General features: G+C 39.8%; 1 protein-coding gene across 4 annotated transcripts in view; it reads left to right on the forward strand.

Moving 5' to 3' along the window:
• Positions 1-471: 471 nt before the first annotated feature.
• The window catches only part of USP34 (ubiquitin specific peptidase 34), a gene marked incomplete at its 3' end in the record, with an annotated part of 228,681 nt that continues 204,706 nt past the window's right edge, over positions 472-24,446 (forward strand). For all 4 annotated transcript variants that reach the window (XR_014018694.1, XM_081265549.1, XM_081265551.1 and 1 more), the window contains exon 1: positions 472-1,845. Coding sequence is in view for 3 of the 4 variants with exons in the window: in XM_081265549.1 (XP_081121675.1) it covers positions 1,803-1,845 (43 nt within the window). The remainder of the gene's footprint in view (positions 1,846-24,446) is intronic.

Raw genomic sequence — 24,446 nt, forward strand, 5'->3', positions numbered from 1 at the left:
ATGTCACCTACAAAATTTGGGTTCTGGGGCTGGGGTCGTGGCTCAGTGGCAGAACACTTGCCTAACATGTATGAGGTACCGGGTTTGATTCTCAGCACCGTATATAAATAAATGAATAAAATACAGATCCATCAACATCTACAACAAATATATATATATATATATATATATATATATATATTTTAAATTTGGGTTCTGCTGGCGGAAAAGGAGTAGATGCAATGAATGTTGAATGGACAATATTGGATGCAGAAACCCAAGTTTAGAGGGTAAGCAAGGAAGATTATGTATGCAAAATAGCCCTACAGCTTCTAAGGAAACTTAAAACCAGTAGGGTACAAACTTTATGACACCGACAGAAAGGCATGGCATAATGGGCAAGGTGGTCTGTGTATGGAGAAATTGTGTGACGTAATCTCGACAAAACCCATAAAAAATTACTACCGAGGCTTCCTTCTTAATTTTTTATTTTTTATCCACACATACTTTTTCTATTTTTCCAAGGCGTTCTTTAGCAGGTGCAAGGAAAATTTTCCAAACTAACTAGTTAACACAATACCAAACTTCAGCCGAGGGTCCCCTTCACCCGTACTTCACTCCTCGATCGTCTTAATAGCCCTTGCTATTGCACTCAGCTCTGTACTCTTGCAGATACAGAGTGGACAGGCATATTGTGAGCGAGCGGCCTTCTCGCGTTAAAACGAGATGCCATGCGAACACTGTACCCGCCATTTCTAGTACCGTCAACCTGTCTTATTGCCAGAGACAGATGGGCCTCAAATTGCAAGGTAGCAATAAACGGGGATGCAGGTTAAGGCGGGCCCTGGGATGTTCCATTTTCACTGAACCCCGTGGGGAGAGGGCCGTGTGCCGGAACCTGGCCTGCCCTGTCGCCTTGGCCTGGCACCCTTGTTGACCCCCTACTTTCCTCGCACTAAAAGCGCCTGAACGCAGGCCGAAACCTTCATTAACTTCCCTTCTTGGGCTGGGAGGAAAAATGGCGAAGCGCAGGGGCGGGCATCAGGATGGCACGAGTGACCCCGCGCTCGTCAGGCCTTGCAGCCCACGGCGTGAGCCACGGTGGGCGACGCCGCGCAAACGCGACCCGCTAGGCGCCTCCGCCATCTTCGCCTACTCACCCGGACTCCCCCCGCAGACGCGCTGGCTTCGCGTTTCCCTTCCGGCCGCTGACAGAGATCCGGGCTGGGAGGGGTGGGCGAGCGCGCGGAGGGGGTGGACCGAGGGCGGGGAGGCCGGACGGAAGAGGAAAGGGAGGGCGGCGAGCGGCCACGGCGGGGTGTGGAGCGTGCGGCGTGTGTGCGGTGGGAGGGCGGGAGAAGGGGGGGGAGGCGGAGTAATGAGAGCGCGAGGCGCTTCTCGTCGGCTCCTTCGCACGGGCGGAAAGAGCCGAGCGCAGCCCGAGCGCCCTATTAAAATGGCGGCGGCGTCGGCGGTGGCCGCGGCGTCTGGTCGGTGAAGTGACTCTGCTGCTTCTCTCCCCACCCGCCCCCTCCCTCTCCCCTCCCCTGTCCTTCCCCCCCTTCCCCGCCGCCGGCGCCTCCGCGCCCCTCCGGCCTGCGCACCTCCCCTCGCCCCCCTCCTCTCCCCCGCCCGCTCCGGGGACCGCCGGCCCCCTCCCCCATTCTCCTGCTCCCCGCCCCGTCCCCGCCGCCGCCCGCCCTCGTCGCCTCCCCGCCCCGCCGGCCGGCCGGCCCCCTCCTCCGCCTCTCTCCCCTCCCCCCGCCGGTCGGGATCAGTCAGTACGATCCGAAGCGGGGGAGGGGGGGGGCGGCGGCCGAACGATGTGCGAGAACTGCGCAGACCTGGTGGAGGTGTTAAATGAAAGTAAGTAGCCGGGGTAGAGGCCTGTCGGGGTGCAAGGTTTGGGGTCCTCGCGGCGCTCTCCGGCCTCCCCAGGCTGCCGCGGCCTGCGGAAAGCGACGGCTGGGCCCGGCGGCGTGCGGGCCTAGCGCCCGGGGAAGGTGCGCGGTGGCGCGGCCGCCTCGGCGTCTCGGGCCCGGCCGCCCGGGTTACCTGGGCGCTGGAGAGGCGGCGGCCGACGCTGCGGAGCTCCGGCCGGGCCCGGCCTGGGTGCTCTTAGAAAGTTTCCTCATTACAGGTGTCAATTAACGAAGGCACTAATGAGCCCCTCGCCTCCTTCGCTGTGCCTGGAAGGTGAGGGGAGGTGGGGTCGTAGGAGAAGGATTTCCTCCGCAGTCCGAGTGCTCCGGCCGCCCTCTTTGATTTCTAGCGTGCTGTTGAGGCCTCTCTCACCTGCTAATCTTCATTAAACTCCCTGGGAGGAGGGTGGTGGATTTTCCCTCCCTTGGGGGGTGTGTGGGTGTATTAAACCCATCTGCTACTCCTTAAATAGCTGAAAATGAACTGTGATAGTGATGACTGGAACCTTCATACCTCTTTTTTAAAATGTTATTTCTTACTGTAACATTAATCGTTTTAGTGGTAAATTCTGTTAAGGAGAGTAGGTACTATAGATACCATCCCGGGATAGTCATGGCTTGTCTCCTGGAAAGAAAGACCTGATTCCTTATACTTTTTATTGTTAACTAGCATATGTTGATCATTTCTGGCCAGATTATTTTATTCCTGACCTTGGAAAGATGGTATTTCAGTTTAGAGATGCAAGCAATATTGCAAGTCAACTACTTCTGGGCCCGAAGGCCTAGGTTGGAAGAGGTAAAATTCGGTGAAAAGACCAATTTACAGAAACTGGATTGATGAGAAAATGCTTGTTTATGAACAGTTTATGTAGGAATTGAACTTGTATTCTCTGTGTTTTATTTCGACACACTTCCAAATTACCTTTTTTTCTAATATCATTCACTTAAACAACTGATACTTAAACAATTGATATGCAAAATGCGCCATCGTGTTTGTGTTTGAATTTCCATTAATGACCAAAGGTGGTAAGAAAAGTGGAAGAGTTCTTGTTTGCTTTCAACTGTGTATTTACTTCCTGACAGGTGGAAGTAGGCTTTTGCCCATATTCAAATGTACTTCTAGCATTTGTGTCATGCTAAATTTTTCTAGAATTTTAAGGTTATTTGTATTTTGAGATACTTTTGTTCTTGGTGCAGGTGGTTTCTGATATGAAGGTAAGCATAAGTCCTTAGCAATTTTTTTCAGTAAAACTATTCTGTATCTTCCATGTGTGTGACTTTATTTTGTGGTACTGAGGATTGAAACCCAGTGCCTTCATGCTAAGCAAATACCACTGAGCTCCCAACCCCCCCTTTTTTTTAAAATTATGTTTTGAGGTAGGGTCTTCATAAATTGCTCAAGTTGGCCTTGATCCTGTGATCCTCCTGGCTCAGTTTGCAGAGTTATCTAGTATTACAGTACAGGCACACACTACCATGTCTGGCTGATTGTGACTTAATTCTAAGTTGGAAAAGTAATGAGTTTGCTGTCTCATGCATGTTAGGAAAAAATAATTTTCAAAAAACTTATTTTAAACTTAACTAGAAACATTTTAATTACCACCCTCCCTGGGTGGGGGGGTTTGAGCCCAGTCCTGCTTCCACTGAGCCTCATCCCCAGCCCTTTTTTATTTTTAGACAGGGTCTCACTAAGTTGCTTAAGGTCTCACTGAATTGCTGAGGTTAGTTATGAACCTATGATCCTTCTGCTTCACCCTCCCCAACTTCTGAAATTATAGGTGTGTACCACCACACCTGGTATCATAGTATCTTTTTTTTAAAAAAATACTTTTTTAGTTGTCAGTGGACCTTTAATGTATTTATATGTCGTGCCTAGAATTGAACCTAGTGCCTTACACACACTTGGCAAGCACAGTGCCACTGAGCCACAACTCCAGCCCAAAATTATAGTATCTTAATTAAAGTTTATTAATCTTTTGAAAGTTATCTTGATATTAAAGTAGAGTCTTATTCAAGATGATCTGGGAAACACCTGGAATTTTGGTATAAGCCAGTGGCCTCTTAAAGTACTTTTTTTTTTTTTTTTTGCAGGGGGAGGATTGAGAGGATGACTGGGGATTGAACGAACCCAGGGGTACTTTACCACTGGGCTGTATCCCCAGCTCCCTCACTTTTTATTTTTCTTTTTGTAAATTTTGAGACTGGGCCTCACTAAGTTGCTGAGGCTAGTCTTCAACTTGCAGTCCTCCTGTCTCAGTCTCCTGAACTGCTGGGATTGTAGCGTGTGCCATCATGCCTTGTTTAGTTTAATATCTCTTTTTAAGGTTCAATTTGAACATTTGCCTGCAGCTGGGTGCAGTCAGGCAAACCTGTAATCCCATCAACTCAGACTGGATCAGGAGGATCACAAATTCCAGGTCAGTTTTGGCAATTTAGGGAGATCCAATCTCAATAAAAAAAGGGCTAAATTAAAAAAGGGCTGGAATGTGGCTCGGTGGTAGTGTCCCTTGTTTTAATAATCATTTAACCACACTCCTCCATGACCTGCTAAACATTTAAACACTGATCTCACAATGATGCTTCCTTTTTTTAAAAAAATTTACTTCAGCAGTTTTATATGAAGTTTATATGAGGCTATTGACAGTTGCTTTTTTTTTCTCTGAGGTTGTTACAAGATTATTTTTTTCCATTGGTGCAATTCCTGTATCCCCAATTTTTTTTTAATATTTATTTATTTTTTTAGTTTTCGGCGGACACAACATCTTTGTTTGTATGTGGTGCTGAGGATCGAACCAGGGCCGCTCACATGCCAGGCAAGCGTGCTACCACTTGAGCCGCATCCCCAGCCCTGTGTATCCCAAATTTAACATAAAGTTGTTAAATTCCGTTGGACACAGTGAGACACACACACACTCTTGTAATCTCGGCTATTCTGTGGAGCCTGGGGTAGGAGGATCCCAGTTTGAGGTTGGTTTGGGCAATTTAGCAAGGTTCTGTCTTAAAACTTTAAAAAGGGCTGGAGCTATGTAGCTCAGTGGTGGAGTGCTTGCCTAGCATGGTTGGGGCCTGGATTTAATCCCCAGTAACACACACACACACACACACACACACACACACACACGCAGATTGTTGAATTCCTTGAGGACAGAAGGTATTGCTGTATCTTACCATAGGAATATTTATCCGTGGCTATGATGAATGGAGTATGATGATTGAAACTTGATGAAACGTGTTGAATCAGGAGATTATACGGTCTTGTAATCTCAGTATCTATGGTCTGCCTTTTTTCTCCCTTATAGGTTGTACAAAGATGCATATCAATTCAACCTTGATTAGAAATTCAGAATTAAAGCCCCAAAATAACGTGTTTTAAGATTTCTTTTTAAAAAATTATTTTTTTAGTTGTAGTTGGATATACTATCTTTATTTTATTTTATATGGTGCTGAGAATTGAACCCTGGGCCTCTCACGTGCTAGGCGAGTGCTCAACCACTGAGCCACAACCCCGACCCAAGGTTTATCTGTTGATATCAACTCCCCATAACAATTTCACCTACCAAGAGAAGAAATAGAATTATTTATTTTTTTGGTGATGTATTTTGAGTTGATGTTAAAGAAGCTATTAGAATTATTAAAAAAGCCAAAGCCCTGTTTCTGTTCAAATTTACAAACCCTGATCAAATTTAAAGACATGTGCTTGAAAACATTGATAATATATAATCTAAAAAAATTTTTTTTTTTGTGTGTGTTGTTGTTGTTGCTGGGGATTGAACCTCGGGCCTCAAGCATGCCAGACAAGCACTCCACCAGAGCCATATCCCCAGCTCCAAATTTTGAAAGAGTACATGTGGCTGGGTGCACACCTGTAATCCCAGTGACTCAGGAGGCTGAGGCAGGAGAATCTCGAGTTCAAAGCCAACCTCAGCAATTTATCAAGGCCCTAAGCAACTCGGTGAGACCCTGCCTCAAAATAAAAATAAAGAGGGCTGGGGATGAGGCTTAGTGGTTAAGAGCCCCTGGGTTCAATCCCTGGTACCAAAAAAAAAAAAAAAAAAAAGTACACATGTGGATAGTATGTCAGATAGTCACAGAGGGTAAGGATTTCATATAGAATATTATTTAAAGAATAATATTCTTTAAATAGAATGTAATATAATTAATAAAATAAAACTTGGTAATAATAGATTGTAAATAGCTTCCTTTTGTCATTAGTTGTTTTTTTTTTTTTAATGGACACAATACCTGTATTTTATTTATTTTTATGTGTTGCTGAGGATTGAACCCAGTGCCTCACACATGCTAGGCAAGTGCTCTACCACTGAGCTACAACCCCAGCCCCTATCATTACTTTTGGGGGGGGGGTGCGGGGGAAGTTTTTTTCTTCTTTTTTTTTTTTTTCTCCAAGGCTGAGGACCGAACTCAGGGCCTTGTGCATGCTAGACAAGCTCTGCCACTGAGCTAAATCCCCAACCCCTAGTTTTTGAGAGTGTTAATATTACCAGTTGTACCTGTAGTTCTACTGAGAACTAATTGTAGGAGGAAAGGAAGTTCCAAGCCATTTATACATGTAAGGCTCCAGCCATAGTGTAAACTTCCATCATAAAACATACACAGATACACAAATACATGGATTTGTCTATGGGTGATTACCCATTGAAGCATGCCTGGATTCAGGCTAAATCCCTAGTAAGGACTGACCCTCACCCTGTTTTTAATTGGATACTTACAGATATTCTGGAAGTTGAAACTTAGGCGTGTAATAGGTAAGCTGTCTACTGAGCTATATCCCTAGCCCAGTACTAACATCCAAGTTTCCATTTTCCTTTATGTTTTGTTTTTAATTAGGAAGGAATTTATAGCGCTTGGATGTACTGGGTGGGTTTTTGTGGTATCAATTTGTGGAATTCTATTCAGTTTAGGATAAAGTCTGTTTATTTTTTGGCACTGGGGATTGAACCCAGGGGCACTATTCCAATGAGCTACATCCCAGCTCTGTTTTATTTATTTTTTATTTCTAAGAATCTTACTAAGTTTCTTAGTTTCATTTGACATATCATTTGAGATTCTCATTAGGTATGGTGATGCCTGCCTGTAGTCCTAGAACCCTAGAAGTTGAGGTAGAAGGATCACAAGTTCAAGGCCAGCCTCAGCAACACAATTTATTGAGACTCTGTCTGAAAATAAAGATTAAAAAAGAGCTCAGTGGTAGAGCACCCCTGGGTTAAATCCCCAGTACCAGAGAAAGAAGGGGGGAGGGGGAAGGAGCTCTATTAACTGATTTTAGATTAAAAAAAAAAAAAAGGTTTAGCTAAATTCATATAACTTGCTAAGTTCACATGGTTACATTTTGAGAAGCCAGGGTTTGATCAGAACTTAATCCAGATCAGACTACAACTGTATAAATTTTGTGGTGATATATTATTTTTTTGGGTCATGGGGATTTAACTCAGGGGCAGTTTACCATTGTTCTACATGCCCCTGTGTTCAATCTCCAACACTGCATAGGTATTTGACTCTTAAAATTTGAAAATTTGATCTTACTGCATTACATAATCTCAAATTATGGATTTTTACTTGGTAAATTAATTTTGTTAATAATGTCTTTTTTGGGGGGCGGGTATTTGGGATTTAACCCAGGGGTACTTTACCACTGAGCCACATTCCCAACCCTTTTTATTTAAAATTTTTTTAGTTGTAGATGGACACAATACCTGTATTTTATTTATTTACTTTTATATGCTGCTGAGGATCTAACCCAGTGCCTCACATGTGCCAGGCAAGTGCTCTACCACTGAGCTACATCCCCAGCCCCCAACCCTTTTTATTTTGAGACAGGATGTCGCTCAATGGCTTAGGGCTTTGCTGTTAAGTTGTGGAGTCTGGTCTTGAACTCCTGTCTCAGCCTCCCGAGTTGCTGGGATTATAGGCTGTGCCACTGTGCCTAGCAATATATGTCCTCTTAAAACAATGTTTGAAATACTGACTTTCAAGGATAATAGTATTCAGATATTTAGTCTAAGTATCTTTATTAAGTAACTTCTAAACCATGATGCACTATAAGTACTTCAGTATATTACATGTAGGCTATCGGCATTGTGTAATAACATTTGATAACGTTTCATGAAAAAAGTATTAGTTAATATTCCTTGTATGTTTAATAGTGATAGTATCTGTAGGTCTACTTTATAGGTATTTCCTCCATGTGGAGTGATGTATTAATAAAAACTATATTTCCAGGCAAGTGCTATATCATTGAGCTACATCCCTGCCCCAAATTTTTATATTTTTATTAAAAGAAAGGAAGTTTACCACAATGACTTGACCAATGTGTGATCTTAGTCAAATGGACTGTGCCTTTTGCTTTTTCACTTGTTACCTCCCCACGTTATAAGGTTACAGATGCTCACTGCAGGTAAATTGAAAACTTTTAGATCACCTATAATTTAACCACCTAACTCCTGTTGATACTTTGAAATATATTTTTTTTGTATACTATACTTTTTAAAATTGGAGAATGAGATGAATGTAGCTTAATATCTACCATGTTTCCTCTAACATTGTTCGACCATTTTCTTTATTTAAAATTTTCCCCCAGTGGAGCTGGCAAGGTCACCAAGTCTGCCCAGAAAGCTCAGAAGGCTAAATGAATATTACCCCTAATACCTGCCACCCCAGTCTTAATCAGTGGTGGAAGAACAGTTTCAGAACTGTTTGTCTCAATTGGTCATTTAAGTTTAATAGTAAAAGACTGGTTAATGATAACAGTGCATCATAAAACCTTCAGAAGGAAAGGAAAATGTTTTGTGGACCATTTTTTTTTTTGTGTGTGTGTGTGGCAGTTTTAAGCTATTAGTTTTTAAAATCAGTACTTTTTAATGGAAACAACTTGACCAAAAATCAGTCACAGAATTTTGAGACCCATTAAAACAAAAAATTTAATGAGAAAAAAAAAATTTTCCCCCAGTACTGGGTATTGAACCCACGGGTGCGAAACCATTGAATTATACTCTAGTCCCCACAACTCCCCTCCCGCTTTTTTTTTTTTTTTTCTTTTAAGACAGAGTCTTGATAAATTGCTTAGTCTGGCCTGAATCCTGAATCCTGAATCTTAGAATCCTCCTGCCTCAGCCTATGTGTTGTTGGAATTACCAGTGTGCCCCACTGGGGTGGGGGGAAATTTGTACTGGAGATTTAAACCAAGGGGTACTTTACCACTAAGCTACATCCCTAGCTCTTTTTTAAAATTTTTATTTATTTATTTTTTATTTTGAGACTTAAGTTGCTTAGGACCTTGGTAAGTTGCTGAGGCTGATCATGAATTTGTTATCCTCCTGTTTCAGCCTCCTGAACCATTAGGATTATGTTGCAAAATTAGTTTTTTTTGTTTGTTTTTTTGGTACTGGGGATTGAACTCAGGAGTGCTTTACCACTGAATTGCATCCTCAGCCCTTTTTGAAACAGTCTCACTTAAGTTGCTTAAGGTCTTGCTAAGTTGCTGAAGTTGAACTAGAAGTTGTGACACTCCTTCCTTAGCCTCCTGATTTCCTGGGATTACAGGTGTGCGCCATCACACTTGGCTTCTATTATTAGCTCTCTTTTTTTTTTTTTCTTTGCAGGGGCGGGGTGTACTGGGGATTGAACTCAGAGTCACTTGACCACTGAGCCACATCCCCAGCCCTATTTTGTATTTTGTTTAGAGTCAGGGTCTCACTAAGTTACTTTGCACCTTGCCGTTGCTGAGGCTGGCTTTGAACCTGTGATCCTCCTATGTCAGTCAGCCTCCAGAGCCACTGAATTACAGGAATGCCTGGTGCTTTATTAGCTTTTGAAAACATGTTTTTGTCTGTAATATTTCATCTTACATAGAATTTAATATTTCTCTATTATGTTTCTTATTCTTTCATAAATATGAGTAATGCTGTAATGAGCATCCTGGGACATAACTCTTTTAATTAAATCCCTGATTCTGAAGACATAGATTCCTAGAAATGTTATTACCATGTAAAAAATATAAGTATTTTTCTGTCTAGCTTTTTTTTTTTTTTCCTGTGCTGGGATTGAATGTGGCCTTGTGTGGTAGGAAAGTGTTGTACCACTGAGCTACACTCCCAGCTTCAGTCTGTTCATCTTATCCCCCCCCCCCCCAAAAAGACTATTTCCATTCTTAAAGCAGAGTCTGTGTAACTTGGGCATCCTCAACCTATGGTGAATATTGTCTTAAAAAAAGTGTTTTCACAGATTTAAAAAAAAAAAATGAAATTGTCATTTGCAGGAACTTGAGACTGTTCTGTTAAGCGAAATAACCCAAGCTCAGAGGGTCAGGGGTTGTATGTTGTCTCTCATGTGGTAGAGAGGAAAAAGGAAAAGGAAGGTGGAGGGGATCTCATGAAAATTGAAGGGAGATTAGTAGAATAGAGAAGAGGGACCAGTGGGAGGGTCAGGGAAAGGGGAAATTCGGGGGATGATATTAACCAAATTATATTGTCACTTTGTATGCCTGTAGGAATATGTAACATCTCCCACCCTTATGTACAACTATGATGTACCAATAAAAAAATGGGGGGGGGTTTGGCAAAAAAATCTAACAGCCAGTTTAACCACTCATGTTTTTATTAGCCATTTATGTTTTTTATTTAATGAACTGTCTTGTGTTGTCACTTTTTAGGTTTTCATATTTTATGTTCTAACTTAATAGAGTTGTCATAGGACTGTTAAACCTTATAAGAGGAGTTGAGTATGGTCAGCCCTTTGTATCTGTTTCAACCAGCTGTAAATTGGAAAACAACTGGGTCTTGTATTGAACATTTACAGACTTTTTTTTCCTTGTCATTCCCTAAATAATACAGAATAACTATTTATATACATTTACATTGTATTTGCTGTTATAAATAATCTAGAGTATATAGGAGCATGTATGAAGCTTGTGTGCAAATGCTGTGTACCATTTTATACAAGGGACTTGAGCAGCCTAGGATTTTGGTATTCAAGGGGGATCCTGGAAGTCCCATTTTCCCCTATACTAAGGAATGACTATATTTCAACCTTTTGGCCATATTCACCACATAGTTTTAGTTTGTTTATTTTTTATATGATTCTGGGGATCAAATTCAGGATCTTGTGAACACATGCCTTACCGTTCAACTATATCCCCAATCCTTTTTTATTTTATTTTTTAAAAATATTTGTTTTTAGTTTTAGGTGGACACAATATTTTTATGTGGTGCTGAGGATTGAACCCAGTGCCTCATGCATGCTGGGCAAGTGCTCTACCACTGAGACACAATTCAGCCCCTATAACTATTTTTTTAAAAAATAATTATAATACTGGGAATGAACCCAGGGAAACTTTACCATTAAGCTACGTATCTAGCCCTTTTTATTTTTATTTTTTAAAAATTTGAGACAAGCTTTTGCTGAATTGCATAGATTGGACTGGGATTTGTGATCTTCCTGCCTCAGCCTCCTGAGTTCCTGTGTAAAGGCATGTGCCACTGAAGCTGGCTACTTATAACTTTCAGTATTTTTTTTAATATTTATTTTTTAGTTGTACACAATACCTTTATTTTGTTTATTTATTTTTATGTGGTGTTGAGGATCGAACCCAGGGCCTCGCGAATGCCAGGCGAGCACTGTACCACAACCCCAGCCCTCAGTATTTTTTTAATGCATGCAGCAGCAACTTCAGAGTTGCCTGTCTAAAACACAGATATGAACATCATGTTTCCCACTTAAACTGTCACAACTCTTCACTGCTTGAAGAATAAAAGAATAAAATCTTAACACTGTATTATAGCAGATTGTCCAAATTTACCTTTCCAGACTTCTCACCTTTTTTGTGAGGCTTCTCAAATCTCTTTTACGCTTTCTTAAAAATCGCTTATAACTTTTAGAGAATACTTAATTTGTGGCTCCCCCTCCCTTTAAAAATACTTTAAAATTAACAGCAGCTTCCTTTGAACTTTGTTTGCTAGATGGTGAATTCCTTATAGTCAGGGATCATGTTTTACTTTTTCTTCTCCCAATCCTAACATTGTTTTGTAGAGAGTAGAGCTAAGTGAACATTTTTTTAAAAATATTTTTTAGTTATAGACGGATGCAATATCTTTATTTTGTTTATTCATTTTTTATGTGGTGCTGAGGATTGAACCCAGTGCCTCACATGTACGGGGCAAGTGCTCTGCCGATGAGCCACAAGCCCAGCCCCAGTAAACATTTTTTTTAAAAAAATATTTGTTTTAGTTGTGGGTGGACACAATAACCTTTATTTTATTTTTGTGTGGTGCTGAGGATCGAACCCAATGTCTCATCTGTGCTAGGTGAGCGATCTACCACTGAGCCACAACCCCAGCCCCAAGTAAACATATTTGTACCATAGAAAAAAAAATGCAATTGTGGGCACTGGGGGGTGTAGTTCATAACTTCTTTGTGCTACCAGGGATTGAACCCAGATTAACCACTGGGTTACATCTCCAGCCCTTTTTTATATTTTATTTAGAGATGGAATCTCGCTGAGTTGCTGAGGCTAACTTTGAACTCATAATCCTCCTACCTCAGCCTCCTGAGCTGCTGGGATTATAGGTCTGTGCTACCTTGTCCGGCAGGCTGTTTTTATTTTGAGACAGGGTCTCCCTAGTTTTTTAGGGCCTTGTTAAATGGCTGAGGCTGGCTTTGAATTTGTGATCCTGCTGCCTCAGCCTCCTGAGTTCCTGTGATTACAGGTGTGCTATACCACACCTGGCAGAGGTCCTTTCTTTCTTATATCCCCCGGTGTTGGGGATGCAAATCAAGTCAAGATGGCGCCTGGCAGTTTGCCAGGAGGAGTGGTTTGTGAAGCAATGCCAGTGAGCCATTAAGATGATGAGGATTTCTTATTGACTGACTGCTGTATCTAGATGATGATAATTGAGTCAAGCTGTGTGTAATTAGTTAAGTATATATACCTCTGCTGTCCGGCAGAGAAGCGGTTCCTGCTTCCTTGGGTGCCCGCTACTTTGAGTTCTTGCTCAGTTCCCGCTGAGTTCCCTTGCAATAAAGTAGTTCCCCTTTCAACCTTCAAGTTGCTTGTCACCTCCCGGTTATTTGTGCCCAGCTGGACTGCTGCATTTGGTGGCCTGTAAGGGGAACGCCTGAAGCTTGGGGGGAGAACAGCAGCTGATTTGGATTCCAGAGAGACTAACTAAAGCGATTTCTACAGACCATAAAGAAGATGATTTGGCTCAAATCCATAACAGCTGATATCCAGAACCCCAGTTTAGCTATCCTTACATCTGAGATAATGGTTCTTCTACACCTGGAGGCTATTAAGCACCCTTAAGGAGTATTTCAAATGTAAAAAACCTTGAGGCTTACTTGTGGGAATACCTTCAAACCCATATGCAAGTTACAAAAAGAATTTTTCTTTTTTGAGCTCATACAGACCCAGGTTAATGTTTTTCTGATCAGTTGTATTTTTTAATCAACTGTGGAGTTTTTAAACATTGCAGTGGAGATTTCACCTGTGAAAAGCTACAAGGCCTTTACTATTGTGCCATGTGTGCACACTTGTGTTGTATGTTTGTATGTGTGTATGTCCATATATCAGGAGCACTCATGAAAAAATGGATCCATATATCTTGTATTCACATGATTTAAACAGTTTAATTTAAATTGAGTATTGTTTTAATATGTAAACAAAAAAAGGTTAACAGATCTGTTTGTTTACTTTTACCTTTCCTTTTCATTATATCTAATAATTCTGTTCAGGATAATGTAAATTGTTCAGAAAATTGTTTTCTTAGTGCCTGTTGGAATGCTACACAATTTTCTTTAGCTATCATTGCCAGAATTCCTACCTTAAGACAAAAATAGAAGAATTTCCAGTATTAATGAAAACTAAATGAGACTTCGGAATTACAGCTACCATCATCACAGCTGTTGCTGTTTCTGCTGCTGCCTCTACAGCTTTTGCGATAGCTATCACACAAATTGTATAAACTGATGCATCAATGAATAATGTAACTCAACAAGTAATGCTTAATCAAAGAGTTGATTTGCTTTGAGAAGAAATAGACATATTAATGGATTCCTCTGCTTTAAGCTGCTTGCGGAACTTACCTGGACTATGTATCACTTATATGCATTATGAACTAATCTATGGATAATTGTAATAGTACCAGGGTATCTTTGCTGATGGTGTCATCTGTGATAGTTTTTCCAGAGGTTTCTCACTTGGCGCAGTCAATGGCTTGGTATTGTGGCATTTTGTATCCTCTTCCTGCTTGTGGCAGGTTGTTTATGGTGTTTGTGTAAAAACCACTATGGTTGTTATCCACAAGTATGGCTAAGTGTGTTGGGCTGGTAGTCAAAGACGGGTAAGATCCAATTACAGTGGTACCAACCTAAGACAGGAGGCTGATGATTTGAGGTCAGACCATCCGATGATGGGTAAGGACCGTATGTAGTATTGGACAACCTAAAACGGGTACGGTCCCTAAGCCACTTACTTGTTTAATAAAACAAAAGGGAGGAGATGTTGGGGATGCAAATCAAATCAAGATGGCGCCTGGCAGTTTGCCAGGAGGAGTGGTTTGTGAAGCAACCCCAGTGAGCCATTAAGATGATGAGGTATTCCTTATTGGCTGACTGCTGTATCTAGATGATGTTAATTGAGTCAAGCTGTGTGTAATTAGTTAAGTATGTATACCTCTCCTGCTACCTTGGGTGCCCGATATTTTGAGTTCTCGCTCAGTTCTGGCTGAGTTCCCTCGAAATAAAGTAGTTCCCATTTCAACCTTCAAGTTGCTTGTCACCTCCCAGTTATTTGTGCCCAGCTGGACTGCGGCACCCGGGAAAGCTATACTTCTTAGCCATTGCAGATTGGATTAGAGATAGACTCCTGACTTCCTTGGATTGATGGGGTTTCTGTTGACTATCAGGTTTTTCCTGTAAAAGAGTATTTTAACTAAATGGCCATTTGGCTCTGAGCAATCAGATGAGGGCTTTGGCAAGCTGATGTAGGGGAGCAGAAACATTGAGCTATCAGAGGAGACTGTTTGCAGAAAGAATTGGAGCAGATTTGTGGAAACAGTTGACGTTGTATCTGTATGAAGAGAGAAGAAAATATCTGGTGGTTTTCCAGTATGTGGCTTGAACTCCATTTGAGTTATCCCCTTCTTGTACATATCATACGAGTTAGCATTCAGCCAAAACGGTTTTATTCCAATATTACCCCTTGGTGGGTTCTTTTATTGGAGAGTCAGTATAATTTTTACCCATTAGTGCTTCATTGTAATTTTCTTTAGGTTTTTAGAATATGTTAAGTGTCATTAGTAGCGTTAAGTGTCATTAGTAGCCTTCAGTGATGAGAAGAGCCCCATCCATTGATATGTGAGGGTGATTAGGCTTTTTTAAAAGAATGAAAGTAGCTTTGTTCTTTCTCAATCTAGAAAGGAGGTTAACTTCGCTAGAAGAAAGTCAAATAGAATAGAAAACAATTAAGGTGAAAATTATAATCTGAAACTAAGTTTACTAAATAAATCTCTTCAATCATTCTTTCCCTTTCCTCCCACATGCTATTTATATAAACTAATAATTACACGTTACTCTTTTGTTGGTATTACTACTATTTCAGTGCTGGTGATCAAACCCAGGGCCTTGCTTATTACTGTGTAAGCACTCTATCCCTAGGCTCCTGATATTATTATTTAAAAATTTTTTTTTCAGTTGTAGTTGGACACAGTATCTTTATTTTACTTATTTTATGTAGTGCTGAGGATTGAACCCAGGGCCTTGCCTGTGCTAGGCAAGCCCTCTACCGCAAGCCACAACCCCATTCCCCCATATTATTTTTATTAATAAGTTGTAGGTGTCTTTCAGTATGAGCTTAATTATAATTTTCATAGCTTCAATGTCGTTTTTCATTATTTGATTATACTTTGACTTAACCAGCTCTCCTGACAGTTGTTTGTTATCTTGAATAAAGTCTTTGAAGTCATATCACTGAGTATTTATACAGACTATCTGGAAGAAAATGTGACAATAAGAGAAAATTGGAAGCGCAGGTTTGGTGGCACACACCTGTAATCCCAGCGGCTCCCGAGGCTGAGATAGAAGGATCATGAGTGTTCAAAGGTAGCCTCAGCAACCATGAGGTGATAAGGAACTCAGTGAGACCCCATCACTAAATAAAAAAATACAAAAAGGGCTCAGTTCTACCACGCGGCCTGCGCAGTGGTTTCATTAATGAGGTTCTAGGCATAAAGTTAGTTAGAAGAGATCGAAATAAAACACACAGACAGTACCTTATTTATATTGCTAGGTCCGAGACGGCTCACCTCTCTGGTTCCCACCTCTAGCCGCCCAGCAGGGCAGCGAGGATTACTCAGGGCTAGCAGAGGAGAGAGAGAGTGAACAGCCGAGGAGTAGCCTTTTATTGGGGAACAAGAGATTCAGGGGAGAATTCCATCCAATGAAGGTTGAGGGGGGGCTGCACTCCAAGGTCAGGGTCAGTGATTGGGTCCCCGGGGTCAGTGGTCAGGCACACCCCCACACGGATGGGCTCTCTCATCAGGAAAGGGTCGGGAAAGCTTCGACAGAGCCAAAGCGCCTCAGGCCTTTAACAGGAGTCACCCAATCACGTGTCAGAATGGCTTCCCACACTCAGTGTCAAGTGCCCCTGAGTTCAATCCCTGGTACCAAAAAAAGAAAAGAAAATTAGAAGAAATAAATGTGTGCTCCCATAATTATAACATCAGGCTTTGCAACGCAAAATCTATTTATTTATCTACTTATTTATTTTTAACTGCTGGGAGGGTTTTAAAATGTAATATTGTACTAGGCATGATGGCACGTATCTATAATACCTGTGACTTGGTTAGCTGAGGCAGGAGGTTCACAAATTTGAGGTCTGCCTGGGCAACTTAGTGAGAACCTGTTTCAAAATACAAAGGGCTGGGGGTGTAGCTCAGCGGTAGAGTGCTCCTGGGTTCAATCTCAGTACTAAGTAAGAATGCAATGTACTTGTTCTAAATCACAAGACAAAATGGAGGGGTACTTTTTATTCTGGCACTTTGTTTTAGACTCATGAACCAATATTTTTTAATTATTGAGAAAGGTTTATTACCTGATGATGGATGTAGAAGTGCAAGAGTAGTAGCAAACACTAAAGCTCAGAAAAAACTAAGACTTAAGAAAACTCCTTAAAGGATGGAGGTGTGTAGTTCAGTACTGTCAAGTGCTTACCTCACTTGTGTAAGTCCCTGGGTTTTGATCTTCCAACACCTCAAAAAACAAGAAACAAACCAAAAAGCTTGAGTTCAATAGGGCTTTTGAAGTTGTGTAAGATCAATAAAGGAACAGTGGACCTACTGCTTAGTAGAGTGCTATAATGGAATGTGGTCAATGGAATTGTTTTACTCTAGTGGTATTTTGTTTCCATCTTCCCTTCTACATGGATCCCTAAACTAGCAGAATAAATTATATATTAAGTGGGACTCTAAATCCCTAATCAGAAAGTCCACCAAAGCTTTTTGAGCTAACATTCACATGTTAGCTTCAAATTTTGGATTTTCAAATGGGGTGCTCAACCAGTACAGTCTATGCCAGTATTCTAAAATCTGAAAAATTCCCAAATCTGAAACACTTCTCATCCCAAGCATTTCATATAAGGGTGAGAGATTTGCTATTGTTGGTCAAATATAAAATCTCCAAGGTTTTGCAGATTACATCCAGTGAAGGTCATAGAGTTTATGGTTATGATGTGAAACTTCAATTGGTAAATGTCTAGAATAGCAGAAATTGGCAAATATAGTCTTTGAGTATTCCCCCTCCCCCCCCCCCCATTTTGGAAACTATAAGAGAAATTTGCCACCATTAAATAATCACTAAGGAAAGAAAAAGTTTAGTAAAGAATCATGGCAGTAATACATAACTTCTATTTATAGATGTGTAGCATTTGACTATATCAAGCACTGGATAAATCTTGACACTATCCTTGTAGAAAAGATGAAAAAAAATCTTGTTAACCTGAAGGGATGTGACTGGTGACAAACTACAGGACTTTTTCCTTATTTCCTTTTCAAGATTTTTAGTAGTGATCATGGTTTAGAAACAGTTTAGAAACTGTTTCTTAGAATTGTTCCTGTTTGGGGGAGTGAGGGAGACTTGAAGCCCCATCCACTGTCGTAAAGTTAAAAGCTCAATTTTTTTTAATATTTATTTTTTAGTTGTAGTTGGACAAAATACCTTTATTTTATTTTTTTGTGGTGCTGAAGATTGAACCCAGGGCCTCTCACTTGCTAGGTAAGCACTCTACCACTGAGCCACAACCCCAGCCCAAAAAGCTCAATTTTATTTGGTTTATATTGTTAGATTTCTTTTGTGGAGAAAAAGAGTATAGTTGATTTATAAATAAGCTTGTAAATTATTCATCTGTGGGCACTCAAAAAGGTAATATAAAACTAGACACAGTAGTATGTTCCTATAGTCCCAGTTACTAGGGAGGCTGAGGTGGGAGGATCATGAGTTTGGGACCAGCCTGGGCAACATAGTGACACATCAGCTTAACAGTCTTCAAGTGTTGTGCCCAAACTACAGGCAGTAGTAGTACCATGCTTGTGCAGTTAGAATACTGTTGAATTACATGTAACAGTGGTAATATATATGCTCCTGGATTTATGATGGGGTTGTCATGATTAAACTCATTGCAGAGGGAAAATACCCTAAATTGAAAATTCATTCAACACACCTAACCTACCAAACATAGTTTAACAATGCAGTACACTATAAAGTGTTGGTTTTTGACCCTTGTGGTCAGAAGATGTGGCTCTTTCACTGTGGAGCATTGCAAGAGAGTATTTTAACAGCATATCAGAAGCCTGGGAAATTGGGTATGGTAGGATATGCCCGTAGTAATCCCAGAGACTCCAGAGGCTGAAGCAGAAGGATATTACAATTTCAAGGCCAGCCTTAGCAACTTAGACCCTCAGCTACTTATTGAGACTGGGGGACGGAGGGGATGAACTGGGGATGTAGCTCAGGACTTCAATCCCTAGTACCACACACCTGCCTCCAAAACATAACCAACAGCAAAAAAAAAAAAAAAAAAAGGAAAAGCTCAAAATCTATAGTTAGAAGTATGGTAAAGTAAAAGAATCATAAGTCAGGGACCATCTGTATATTTCTGTAGCTATTTGAATACTGTAATTTCACATATATTCATTGAAACTCACAAGAACCCTGGGGGGGGGGAGTAGCAAGACTGATTAGAATTTACTTCTTTTTTCTATTCAGTGTACTTCTCATTAACCAAGTTTTTTTTTTTTTTCTTCCTTTTTCCTTTTGTAAGAGGAAGTTGGGAAACTGGAATCTGTTAAAGAAATTGTGGAGAGATTAATTTGGCTAAAGTGGGTTAGACAAGGAGGTTTCAAGGAAAATGGAAGACTGAATCGGGCCTTTGCATAATTGGAGTATTTGTTGGGAATGAGAGTAGTAAAATAGCTTACTTTCCCTGATTTGAGAAGCTCACATGACAGCCCTGCTAAACCTTGTCCAATTGTTTTGTGTTACCACCTTTCTGTTATGCAGTTCACTGCCACTGTGCCTTTGTTGTATACATTATGCCTTTAAGTCTTGTTTTTGGTTTGGTGCTGGGATGAACCCGGGAGTACTTTACCACTGAGCCCTATTTATTATTTTGGGACAGAGTTGCAATTGCTTAGGGCCTTGCTAAGTTGCTGGGCTAGCCTTGAATTTGTGATCCTCCTCCTCCTCAACCTCCAAAACATTAGGATTACATGTGCCATCGTATCCAGCTGCCTTCAAGTCTTAAGTGTTGATTTTGTTTTTCTCAGAGGCCACTCTGAAGTTGTTTTCCTTCATAGTTTATAATTACATATTTATAATTGGCTGACTTTTTAATGCTTTTTTATTCTATGAGGTTATCGGTTATATGATTGTGGCTCTCTGTTGTAATTACATTTCACAGTGCTTGCACATGCTAGGATTAGTACTGCTGGAGATTGTACTCAGGTGTTCTAGGCAAGTGCTCTACCACAGAGCTACATTCTAGCTGTTTTTTTTTTTTCCTGTTTTATTAGTATTCTTGGATATTTTGAATATTGTCAGTACATGGTTTTGTGATATCTTGCTTACTGCTCCTTTCATAAAAAGGTACTATGTTGATTTTCCCACCACCTACCACGAGAAGAGATGGGATGTTTTTAAAAACTGATTTTGCCAGTGACTTGGGGTATTTAAAATTTTTCCTTAATAGCTCTTGATATTAACATGCATGGGTTAAAGATTTTAAGATGGAATTATTTTTTTTTAATTTTGTTTTTTAGTTTATGTGGACACACAGTATCTATTTTTATGAGGTGCTGAGGATGGAACCTAGAGCCTCATATATATGAGGCAAGTGATCTACTACTGACCTACAGCCCCATCCTAGGAATTATGTTTTTAATCAGTTAGGATCCTATGGCAAAGACCAGCAAAAGTAACACCTTTGAACATAAATGAAAAGTAGTTATTTAAAAAAATTTTTAATCTTATTGTTATTTGAAGCATTAATTAAGCACTTTGGGCGTGTGCTATCTTGAGGCATGGCTTACTTTTAATCCGTACATTTATAATATCAGGACTTCATTTCTTTGTGTCTTGCTATGTTGTCCTTTCTTGGTTTTGACTTCAGTTTGGCCATTCCCCTCTTAGCAAAAATTGCTGTTGAACTATCTTTATACCACACTGTTTAGATATCACATATGTATACAATGCAGGTGAAAAGAGAATCTTCTGGAACCTGCTGTATAAGAATAAGGAAGCTTTTTCTAAAATCTTGCCAGCACATCTTACTTCACATATTGGCTCATATATCTTTGGCTCTATTCCTGAGATAGAGTTCAAAGAGGACAAACTTTGGTTTAAACTAGACAGGATCCATTTCTGAAGCTGATTTTATCTAGATCTCATAAGCTAAAAGTATGGGCTTCTCCACAAGAAATTTAAATATTGGTTACTATGAAAGCAGTGAAATTGCTTTGGATAGCAAGCACACAGATGCCTAATACAATGCTATGCTAAAAATAATTTATTAGTATTTACTCAGCTGGTTATTTTGAATGTCTCACCTTAACTCTTCATGTGTAAATATTTGTTTTTTCAGTGTATAAAAGTATTTTGAGGGGCTGGGGATGTGGCTCAAGCCGTAGCGCGCTCCCCTGGCATGGGTGCGGCCCGGGTTCGATCCTCAGCACCACATATAAACAACGATGTTGTGTCTGCTGAAAACTAAAATGTAAATAAAATATTTAAAAAAATATTTTGAATGTTAAATGTTTAAAGCATCCCCCCCCCCCCCCGCCCCGTTACTGGGGATGGATAAAGGGACCTTTTATCACTTTAACGAAGGATAAAGGGACCTTTTATCACTTTAACGAAGGCAGACTGTGTTAGTTGCCAATGGTAAAATTTGAACTTTGAAGCAAAAATTGGGATTTTTTGAAAACTTGTACCTGGCAGTGTGAACATGACAGCTGCCCAATGCTTATAGATTTTTCTTTTTCTCTCTTTTTTTAATATTTATTTTTTAGTTTTTTAGGTGGACACAATATCTTTGTTTTATTTTTATGTGGTGCTGGGAATTGAACCCAGGGCCTCACACATGCTAGGCGAGTGCGCTACCACTTGAGCCACATCCCCAGCCCCCTTTTTCTCTTTTTATTCTTCTTTTTTTGGGTATTGGGGATTGAGCTCAGGAGTGCTTTACCATTGAGCTACATCCCTAACCTTTTTTATTTTTTATTTTGAGACAGGGCCACTAAAGTGCTTTAAGTCCTTGCTAAATTGCTGAGGCTGGCTTTGAACTTGTGATATTCCTGCCTCAGCAGCATCCGGAGCCTCTGGAATTACAGGCTTGTGCCACCCCCCCAGCTAGAGTGATTTCTTAATATGAAATGTTTGACATTCAGATTTTTCAAATATCAGTTTTTTTTTTAAAGAGAGTGAAAGGAGAGAGAGAGAGAGAGAGAGAGAGAATTTTTTAATATTTATTATTTTTTAGTTCTCGGCGGACACAACATCTTTGTTGGTATGTGGTGCTGAGGATCGAACCCGGGCCGCACGCATGCCAGGCGAGCGCGCTACCGCTTGAGCCACATCCCCAGCCCCTCAAATATCAGGTTTAAAAACTTAATTTTTCCTTCTCAATTTGGATCAAGATGAGAATTGGTCTTATTCTATTTACTAATTATACTTAACCTGGTGGATGTATAATTTACATACGATAAAATGATGCATCTATTTTAAGTGAACATTTCCATTCATTTTGACAAATGTATTTAGTCTTGTAGAAACTACAGTTGTACATTTGCATTAGGCCATTTATCCCCTGTGCCCATTTGTAGTCAAACAGATCACCACATTTGTATCCTTGTTAACTACTGATGTGCTTTATTGCCACCTAAACTTAGAATTTTTTTGCTGTAATTTTGTTATATGTATTTTTTTGTGGTTCTGGAGATGGAAACCATGGCCTTATACATGCCTGGCTAAGTGTTATACCACTCAGCTACAACCTAAGCCCTTTTAATTTTTTGAGACTGGTTTTAGTAGGCTGCTGAGGCTGGCCTTGAACTTAACTCTTCTGTTAAAGCCTCCCAAGTAGCTAGGATTGCAGGTATGTACCACTGCAACTGTCTTATGAGTTTATTAAAATGAAGATGAACTGTATGTGCTCTTTGTAGCTTGCTTTTTAAAAAAAAAATACATTTATTTTATTTATTTATATGTGGTGATGAGGATCGAACCCAGGGCCTCACACATGCTAGGCGAGTGCTCTACCACTGAGCCACAACCCCAGCCCGCTTTTTTTTTTTTTTTTTTTTAACTTATGGCTATAAGTGATCCATGTTGCTTACCAGTATATCAGTAGTCTTATTATTGCTTAATACAATTTCATATATCGTTATGCTATATATTTTTTGTATCCAGTCCATTTTTGGACATTTGGTCCTTTGGTTTGTTTGTGATTTAAGGCTTTTTGAATAAAGTTGTTGTCAGTATTTTGTTTTGCTTTTTTGTGGTTTGTTTGGTTACCTCCCTGGACTAGTTTGATGAATTCTGACTTTCCCATAGTTTATAATTTGATGTCTGTGTTTATTGTTTTAATATATAATCCTTTTCATTCTTTAATTTTACTAGTGAATTGTCTTCCTAGGAATTTTGCCTGAGTCAGCATAGCTTAGTGGTCATGGTTATGTTTTTCTTAAAATGTCTTAGTCTCTTGTTATATGTATAACTAAAAAGAACCAATTAAAAATGTTTAAATCTCTGGGCTGGGGATGTGGCTCAAGTGGTAACGCGCTCGCCTAGCATGTGCAGGGCGCTGGGTTTGATCCTCAGCACCACATAAAAATAAAATAAAGAAGTTGTGTCCACCAAAAACTGAAAAATAAGTAGTAAAAAAATTCTCTGTCTAAAAAAAATAAGAATGTTTAAATGTCTATATTTCTCTTTTTGTTTGTATGGAGGGGAGGCTGTTTGTTGAAGAAACTGATGGTACCATGGATTATTTAGCCATAGACTTTCGTAGTCTATGTTTGCTAACTTTATCCTTGTTAAATAACTTCACATGTATTTTTTTTTCCTCTATTTTTATACTTTGATTATTTGGAGGTTTGATTAGACTTAGTTAGGTTTCTTGACAAAACTGTTTATTAGATTTTGCTGTGTTTTTTCCTGCTCTTGGGCATAATATGAAATTGTTGCCCCCCCCCTTTGGTTGTGCCAGCAGCCACTGCCTATATCTTTTTATATCATTAGCAGTTGCAAAATGGTTCTAATCCAGTGGTCCCCTGCCCCCTTTATTAGCTGGACTATGTGTATAAGGAGAAATTTCCTTTTGTGACCTATTTCTTTGAAGTATCTTTTGTATGGAAAAGGCAGGATAAATGGCTCATTGTTTTTCCTTTACCTATTTTCAAACAGTGAATTCTTTAAAAAGTGAAAAGGTGATCAATTTAGTCTTAAATTTTTTTTTTAAAGAATCATGAACTTATATAATTGAAAGTATTGAGTAGTTTGCCTTTATTAAGATTTGGGGGCTATTTTCATACCATTTTGTAATGAGCATCCTTTTTTTTTTCCTATCTGATGCATTTTTTTTCCATTGTTAGGATATATATTTTACTTGTTTTCTGCTGATAGCTATTCAGATTAAATTCCAGTGTCCTGTTTTTATAAATAATGTGTTGAATATCCATTAATGTTATTTCATATGACAGAACATCTGTAGGAAAAAGGTGCTTAAACAATAAGAGGATCAGTGTATTTGTATTGATAGGTACTTTAGCAAATTATCTTCACTTTTTTTCTTAATGTTTGCCAACTCTAGATATTTTAAATGTTTTGCCAACTAGGTTCAAGAGAAATAATATTTCATGGTATGTTTGAGCCATGTACAACTTTTTGTTCATTTTCTGCCCATTTTCTACGATTTTTGTTTTTTCATTCTAATCTCTTGTCATTTTAGATTACTCTGTTGCAAAAGATTTGTACTAATTTTTCATG

This window comes from Spermophilus citellus (assembly GCF_964194105.1).
Source record: "Spermophilus citellus genome assembly, chromosome: 13".
In the NCBI taxonomy this organism is placed as follows: Eukaryota; Metazoa; Chordata; class Mammalia; order Rodentia; family Sciuridae; genus Spermophilus; species Spermophilus citellus.